Source organism: Pongo abelii, chromosome 12 (genome assembly GCF_028885655.2).
Source record: "Pongo abelii isolate AG06213 chromosome 12, NHGRI_mPonAbe1-v2.0_pri, whole genome shotgun sequence".
Lineage (NCBI taxonomy): Eukaryota > Metazoa > Chordata > Mammalia > Primates > Hominidae > Pongo > Pongo abelii.
Genome location: NC_071997.2, coordinates 56,020,761 through 56,029,920, shown reverse-complemented (window position 1 = coordinate 56,029,920; position 9,160 = coordinate 56,020,761). Strand labels below are relative to the sequence as shown.

The 9,160-nt window shown below is 39.1% G+C and overlaps 1 protein-coding gene across 1 annotated transcript; it reads right to left on the bottom strand.

Moving 5' to 3' along the window:
* Positions 1 to 321: 321 nt before the first annotated feature.
* Positions 322 to 1,188, bottom strand: LOC100449574 (purine nucleoside phosphorylase). Its single transcript, XM_054547998.1, is given in 3 exon segments — positions 322 to 482; positions 485 to 582; positions 584 to 1,188. Coding segments are annotated over 3 exon segments (864 nt in total).
* Positions 1,189 to 9,160: the final 7,972 nt, after the last annotated feature.

The window sequence follows — 9,160 nt, the reverse complement described above, 5'->3', positions numbered from 1 at the left end:
GTATCAGCTACTGTGCAAAGTTTGAAAGCCCAAGTCGAATCCTGGGCATATCCATGGATGTGTGGTAGCCATTGGCTTCTGCTCTTGAAAAAAAACAGGGATAGAAACTGGTTTGATAAGACAACTATGCAAAAGAGAAATTGACAACTAAGCAAAAGCAGGAGGGTCTGGTAGGAGAAAGTGGGGAAGGTGAAGAACAGGAATCTTCCTCTTTGTTCTGCTACCGCTTAAGAGCAGAGGCATGTGATTCCATCAAGGGGCAAAAGTAATTAGCAGCTAATTGGATCTGATGTGGGAGACATCACACCACTCCAGGGCTGATCAACTGGCATTGTCAGGTAGTGGAATGCTAGCCTTAAGAATGGAGACAAATTGTTCCAATTTCTGGGCAGCTTGTTTCACAGCCTCTCATACTTACTCATGATTGGCCTTCTTCAGGCTTTCATAATCCATGATGACTGTGTTAGTGATGAGTGAGAAGCAAAGACTCAAAGTCCACAGTGCCATGCAACTCTAACTCTGATGCTGTGCTCACGCCAAACAGCATCCATCCCCAGCTTCTGCATCAGATGAGTCCCTGCCGGTCTCAAAGTTGCAGTTTACTGCCATCACACAGGTGCCTTTCTGTACCTCTTGCTGCTTCCCCATTTGGTTCTAAGAATTGAGCGCCTTTTGCCTCATTGTCCAGTAGTAGGCATCAGACGTGGCAGGAAAATGAACTCCAAACCTTTCATCATTGGGCGCTTTGGGAGAGTTCTGATCACAGAAACCAAGTAGCTTGATGTGATCACAGAGAAGCATGATCCTTCCAACCTCAGACTTGGGGTTGAGCCCTCCAGCTGCATCGGTGGCCACCAAGATGTTCCCACCCAGAAGCTGGAAAACCTCATGTGAAAATGTCATGTTCCAGAGCAGGTACCCATCATACATGTAGAACCTTCCTTGCATCATCACACATGCTGTGCCATTCAGGAACCCAAACACCAGTCAACCAGCATGACCTGGCACTGTACTTTGGAAAAAGTTGAGCATCTCTCTGTTGTTAAAGATTTGGGCCTGAATTAATTTGTCAGTCAGATCTCCTAATTCAGACCCACAGATCACTGTCACCTGTGTTCAGTGCTTGGTGTGAAACAGAAGCCATTCTGCAGTGCTCTGATAATCTTCATATGTGTATCCATTCTCCATGTTCCAGCTGACACCCTCTCAGTGAACCTGCTCTTCTCTGCTCTTCTCTGCTCTGATCTGCTGAGCAGACCTGTGGTGACCTGAATTGACTGTGATCACTGGGTCTGGTCAGTACAGCTAGTCTGAACTCTATGTTCTAAGACATTGTTCTGCCTATTAATCTACCTTTATTATACTTTAAGAATTGTGTAACTGTATAACTGTTAATATTCTTTGTGTAAATTTCACTTAGCTATTTTTCTTTTTGAAAAACATTATTTTGAATCATATGTCTAGATGACTTTAGACTCATTGTGTCAAGCCCCAAAAAAATTATTCTCAAAAATTTGATTGGAAACAATTTATCAAATATTTGGGGGAAAATAGACTTTTAACAATATAAAGTTTTCCTATCAAGGAGCATGGTTTATCTCTTCATTTAAATCCCCTTAGTAACACATTGCTTATCTCCTCTTTCTTATTTCTTGTTTTGTTATTTATAATTATGGGTTAACCGGAATTTAAAAGGGGATCAATGCTCTCTTGATTGGGATTGTTTTCCATTAAATTACTAATCCAAAATAGAATTTGATAGAATCCACTGATATGGCTGTTCTTAAATTCTCATTAAAATATGCCTGAAGTAACAGGAAGAGGCAAAAACTCATAGCAACATGGGGAACAAAGACCGACAGCCTGATGCCAGAATCTGGGAGGAATTGTCACTAATTATAAGGTAGATGGAACAGTAATGAGGAATACCTTTAAAGGCTTGGCATATGATATTCTCTGACTTTGAGTCAAGAAATAGATACCTTCTGAAAAGATGTAGGAGGCTTGATGGAATTGACAATATAAATATTAAAACTTCTGTAGAGGTTTTATGCCTCGCTTTCTATCCATTCCTGCCTCAAAGATCCCGAGCCTGTACCAGTCAGAACCCTAGGCATTCATTCACCCATCTTCGCCTCAGGTAGTTAGGAAGTTGTGCCTTCTCCTCTAGCTCTCATTTTCTTTATGCTTCACCCCCTGCTCAAATTTCATCTAGTTAAAGGTTTACAGTAGTGGAAAAGAACTTGCCCTGTGTGTATGTGGGTGCCTGTGTAGGTACGTGTCTGATCATGTGTGTGTTTGGGGGTTGTAAAAATGCCTAGCAATGGTACCTTTTTGGGAGACACCGTCCACGAGTAAAGTTTCATTGATATGGGTAGTATAACCAAAAAATAAAAAATAGAAAAAAGCCATCCTTTTCTAGGCCATAAAAAGAAAGGAACTTTCTCTATGCAAGTGCTTTTTAAAAACTGCTCTCTCTGTAATGGAGTTTTGAGAATAACAAAATTAAGAGCTCTAATCTGTCATTTAAAAATAGAATAATTCAATCCACTGAGGTCTAAAAACTAAGCCTTTTAAAAACAGACTATGTTGATAAACTAGAAAAATCAGTAATTGGACACTTTCATACTGGATTATCTATGATATTATTGCATTTAGAAACATAACATATTTTTCATTCCTAAATGCAAGAAGGTAGCAAAAAAGTTAGAGCAAATAGTCTATCTTTTCCAAATAAATTCAAGCACTAGTAACAGTCACCATAGTCAATTTTTTTATTTTCAATATTGTCTTCTTAAAATACATGTAGTCAAATGCTTATTTACAAAGAGTGGGAAGTGTTGTTATACTTGATTTTACAGGAACAAGACATGAATAAGGGTGAAAAACAAAAGGTTTTTCAGTGGAAAGGTACTTTTAAAATATGCTGTCTCTCTATCCTGTCCTCACTCAAAAAGGCACAAACATAAACATCAGTTTGGGGAGTTTGGGATGTAAAGGCATTCCAAGAGTTTCACAGTGGCCAGGACTTGATGGTAGTGTCACAGGCACATGAGTCGTTCTTCCATCAGTTTATAAAACATCATGTATACCATCTGAAGGCATCTGATTTTTTCTGAAAGAGAAGACAAAAGAAATGTAGGCATGCCAGTCTATCTAGTGCCAGCACAGAGCTATGTAATGGCTGTAGCGAACACCGCCCTAGTGGCTGGAAAGCTGGTTCAACAAGCTTTGTTTAGCTTTGTTGTTAGCGAAGACCTGTAGACTTGTTTTTGCAGTAGAAAGTATACACTTTCTGAAGTCTTCTCAGTGGAGTTCCAGAAAACTGATGCACTAGAGCATGAGGATTTGAAGCAATCTTTGTCACATCAATTTTCTGAAATTTCATGTCTCTTATTGATATCAGTCACACATTAGAGCATTATCTGTATCTAGCTCTTTTTTCTTGAAAAAAAAAAAAAAGGATGAAAAAAATCCCACATAGACACCTTCCCCAAGTAAATATTTTCTTAGAGATGGTCAGGGATAGGCCACAAAAGATCCCTCAAAGGTTATGGAGGAATACCCACAGGCTTGGCAATAGAGACAACTTTGCAATGGGTACGCTAATAGAGTCACGTTCCTGATGTCATTGCATTCCAGATTAATGTTGGCTCAGTTAATTATGACATCACAGGCTTAGCAAAATCCCCTCACTGGTGCTTGAGATAGGACTGGATCACAAGAATTTGGTAGTCTCACTGGTTGATTTCCAGATGTAGCTTTCCAGTAAGAGCTTTGAAAATGTAAGCATTTTGCCAGCTTTTGCTAGAGAAGAAGGGATACAATTCTGAAACACAGCTTGGAAACAAGTAAGATTCACAGCCTTACCAGAGTTAGGAAGCCACAGAGCAATAACCATGAGCTGAAAGCTTTATTGAGCCCTTGGTTTCAGCCTCTCCCAGGTATATCCTGCTAGCAATCTCTGCAGATAAGAAGTTCAGAGGAAGCCAAGGGCTGCTCAGACTCTGTGCCACTTATTGAGATATTTTCTCTCCACTCCCAACCCAGTCTTTTCTACTCTCCTTTATGATGTGACAACTATATTCCCACTTTTCCACCTGTTCTCTATTAGGATCTGCCAATAAGAGGCACTGAAGGGAGACTTCAAAGCCCAAAGAAGGACTTGTGCTCTCCTATCTGATTCCTGTTTCTTTGAGTATCATTTAGCAATGCTTCTTCACCCCTGCAGCAGCAGCTCATTTCTGTAATAGCAGTTGATTCCACTTTGCAATTTCTCCATCAGTTTATAGAACCAGCCTCACTGTGTCCACTTCAGAGACACAATCATCTACAAGAAACACTTATCTTTCAGAGATCTGAGTCCCAGACCCACAGGACCTCAGCTTCAAGGTTCCAAGTTTTAATAATTCCCACTTCTTCCTGTTGTTCTCCCTAGGGAGAGCAATTGTTCCCTATGGATGGAAGCTGATTCCTATAGTTACCTATTAAACTCTCTTTGTTAAATAACTAAGTGGCTTTTGTCTCTTGACTGGGCTCTGACTGATACAGACCCATAGCATAGCACTCCAGAAGCTCATGTTTCCCCACTTTCAAGGAGGCATGAAGCAGAATGTGGTGTGTGGCCATCTTTTCATGGGATAGGCTCACTGGGAAAGATCCTTGGAACATAGAGAATTTTGTAAACATGTTGAGCAGGGTGGGGTGGGGTGCAGGGAAGCATTGAAGGGTGGGAGAGTTGTGCTGAACTGTAATGGGAGTGGCTCTTGATGAAGCCCCCAACTCCTTGGCATCAGGCTGCTTCCGCCCCAGGCCACACCTTTTGGATGCAAATGACCACTCTACTAATAGCTGGATCTGTTGAAGCTCATTCAGGGGGGCAGCAGCATATCCACAGGTGAGGTGGGAGGTGGGCAGGGGCTCCTGAGATTTAGACCTGATCTCTCCCTGATCTGGTTCTAGTTTTTAAAACTATTAATGAGTAGACCCAACTGGGGAGACAGAAGTCAGAAAAATGTGTTCAGCCTGGGAATGGGAAGTATGCCCCAGGCTACAGAAGGAATACCCTGACTTCCACTCAGGGCTGGCCAGATGGGGCTCAGAGACCTGGACATGGTGCCCCCTAAGGCTGGACCCATCTTCATTGAGGCAGTAGGAAAGGCTAGCTAGGTTGGCTTTAGCTGCTACCCAGACAGCTCTACTGTTCTCATCTGTGTGGCCCCACATTGCGCCCCAAAACATTTTAATTTGTTACTAATTTAGCTGAGGTTCATTTTGATTAAGAGAACATTTAATATTGAAAAGAATGTACACTATATTTGATGTTACATGTAATGGACCTACCTTAGGATATAGGTTCCTGAGAAGAGGACAATGCCTAAAATAGTGTCTAGGAGTTCTATGAAATGGCTGTGGGATAAGTTATCCTTGAACATATTCAATTTCAGGAATCTTATGTTATAGCTTCTTCAACTGCTTACAAATGTTTATCTTCAGTATTGATACAGACAGTGAAAAATAAAAATCTTATACCACAATCTAGAGATAATTTTAATACACGTGTGTGTATATATACACAAACATATATATATATAAATGTATCTGAAATGTATATTTAGTAATATGTTTAACATAAAGGGGCTAGCATCTGTTATTTTATAACTTGATTTTCACTCAATATCTAATTATTTTCATTCTTTGATGCTAATATTATGTTATAATAATAATTTTCATGGTTATTTAGTATTCCATAGTATTTAGATATGATGCCTTGTTAATTCCTTAGATATCTAGGATGTTTTATATATTTTTAATATCATAAACAATTATTTAATGACTATTCTTAAAACTAAATCTTTGTAAACCTTTATGCATATTACTTCAGAATAAATTCTCAGAAAGGAAATTTCTAGGTAAAAAAGTGAGTTTTTTTTAAGATTATTGATTTGCTTTAGGAATTGTTCCATGTGATTTCTGCATTACCTCACTCTCTTGTGACCAGTATATGAGAGTGTTTCTCTGCCTCTTAAGTATTAGGTCTTAGAATTTAAAAACATCATTGCCAATTTGAGAGGTGAAAGACCCTTTGCTTATTTTGTTTACATTTAAAAATTTAAAAGTCTTTAGTATTTTTCATCTCTGATATCACTTCTTTATTTCCTGTGGCTCTACCAAGATAAATCCTATTGATTATTTCATTCTGTTATCCCTTGAGACTTTAATTTTACTTTATTTTGTTGTTGGCTTATCTTTAACATACAAAATCTATATTCTTGATCTTTTGCAATCTCATCAATCATACTTACATTTAAAAATAATTTTGGATTGTGAATGTAAAAAAGATATATATAATACATATAGTATGCACATGAATAATAATAAATAAGTTTACAATAAGCAAGTTAAGTGAGCCAAATGAAAATAATAGTAGCAAAAACGATGAAACTAGGAATAAGATCAGTATCAAAACACAGGCTGAATTCACATGTCCTAGAAATGGGTAAATAATTTGAGTTTTTATATTCTGGTAGGCATCATGAAGACAAAACTATCATAAATTACTACATTTATAAGGCTCATAAACAAAGGACTTATTCAAGAGCTGCTCAAATATTACTAAAATGAGAGATCAACATCCTTCTCCCCAAAACACAAATACATACAAATACATACTCGGGCTCCCATTAAGAAAACAATATATAATATAATCAGTGTTTCTTTTTCAAATACATTCTACAAGTAGTACAGGAGGTTTCATAGATTTCATTTATTAACCTCAGGGTTAAAGATCACAAGCAGTGCCAGATTCCAAGCCTGGGCTCCCAGCTGCTTGGCTTTGGTGGGCCAATCCTTTCTAGGCTGCTAACATTGCTCCAAAAGTGTTTCATGGTCAAACTGTTTATATGATATAAGCAACAATTGAACTAACTTAGCCACATTGTTTCTGGGATGTTCTAGCTTCTGCCAGTGACAAATTTTATAGAAATGTACATGGAGGGCACCAACTGTGGAAATCACTTGTGGATTAAGCATTGATTAAAATCTTGATTAGGAGCCCAAGACCTTCTTATTCAATGTTTATGTCCTTTAAATGCTGACCTTTTAGAAAATAATATTTGAAAAATTTTCTTCCCTCAATTTTCTTTAATAAATATGCTTAGAGTGCCTATTATGTTCCTGGCAATATGCGGTGCTAGAATAAGACAATAATAAGCATGAGATATTCTAAGAGCACATAAATGGGATCCAAACTTGTGGAGGAAGATCAAAGAAGGCTCCCATGAGGGAGTGACTCTTTAGCTGAGGCAGCCTGAAAGATGGATAGAGGTGGACTGGTGAGGGATGGATTCCAGGCAGAGGGAATAATGCATGAGGAGATCGTGGGCAAAAAGGAACTAAAAGAGGCTCTAGCTGGCTGCAGTAAATAGAGTGAGGAGAGCTGGGCATTCAGCGAAGCCACAGAGGCAGCCAGGGGCCAGATACATGGAGTCTATGACTGCTAAAGATTTCAGACTTTTATGAGCAAATGAAGCTTCTGATGTACACTTTAAGCAGAAGAATTTTGTAGTGATATATTTTAAAACATGAAGGTGATAGCTGTGAGAATAGATTGAATGGAGAGGAGAAAAGACTAATTAGTAGGAACTGAGCTGACACATCAGAAGGAGAATATAATGGCTTATACTCAGGTGGTGGGAATAGAGAGGAAGAGAAGCTGATAGATTTTAGATATATTTTGGAGGTAGATAGAATCAACATTTTCACTTGATGAGAGATGACTGACTTGGGAGATGAATGGGGCATATCAAGAGTCCCTCCATGTGGTTCTGATACGAGGAGACAGATAATGGCATCAGCTTCTAATGTGGAAAACGCTAATGTGGAAGAATAAATTTAAGAGGGCTTAGTTTTGAACATAATTGGTTCGAGAAGCTTTAGAGACATCTGAGTGGAGATATTAAGATAGGAAGTGTATGTAATTATAAAGGTTAACCTTCAGAGATGAGGTGCATAAGTAGCTTGTGGTGAGTGAGAGAAATGAGCTTAATTATGAGAGAGTGTAGATAGAGGAAGTACAGAACGAGAACAGGACTAGAATGAGAACATCCTAGGCCTGAGCACAGAGTCCTGAGATAGGCATGGCCAGAGGTAAGAGGAAATCAGGAGAGTGTGTAATGACCGGTTGAAAAAGAACAAATTTCTCAAGAATGCTGTGGTCAACTGAGTTAACAAGATGGAGACTATCCAGAGCCCATTCTCTTTGGCACTGTGAAAGTTATTGATAGTTATAATAAAACAGCCTTAGCAAGTTCAAAATCGGTGAATATGATTGGTAGGAAATGGAGACAAGCATACATGGTGTATTAGTCCATTCTCACGCTGTTACGAAGAAATACTCAAGACTGGTTAATTTATAAAGGAAAGAGGTTTAATTGACTCACAGTTCTGCAGGGCTGGGGAGGCCTCAGGAAACTTACAATTATGACAGAAGGGGAAGCAAACACGTCCTTCTTCACTTGGCAGCAGAAAGGAGAAGAATGAGAGCCAAGCGAAGGGGGAAGCCCCTTATAAAACCATCAGATCTCATGAGAACTCACTATCATGAGAACAGGATTGGGGATACTACCCCCATGATTCAATTATCTCTACCTGGTACCTCCCACAACACAGGGGATTATTGCAATTCAAGATGAGATTTGGGTGGGGACACAGCCGAACCATATTACACAGAAATTCTTTGAGGTATGATTCACGCTGAAATAGAGTCACGATATTAAGAGATAGCTGGAGGCGGTTATAGGATTCAAGGAAAGCATTTTTAACATGAGAGATGGAGAGCATATCTGATATCTAACTGGAAGGATTCAAGAGTTGGTGGTGGGAGATAGAAGGAATAATAGCTGAGTGAGGTCCCTGAGAGGGTGATAGAGAGCACCGGCCTTTGGTGGGAGGAGAGAAACTTCTTATGCACAAGAAGAGTTGGAGTAGAAGGTGGATGCAGCTTTGTAGATGTGGTGGAGGGAATTTAAGGGAGCTCCCATCTGTGATTTCTATCCATTTTATGAAGAATGAGCAAAGTAATCTGACAAGGTAAGAAGAGAAAGGAGCAAGTAGGTTTGGAGAATCGAGGGAAATGGAGAATGTAGGAACAATTGTTTCC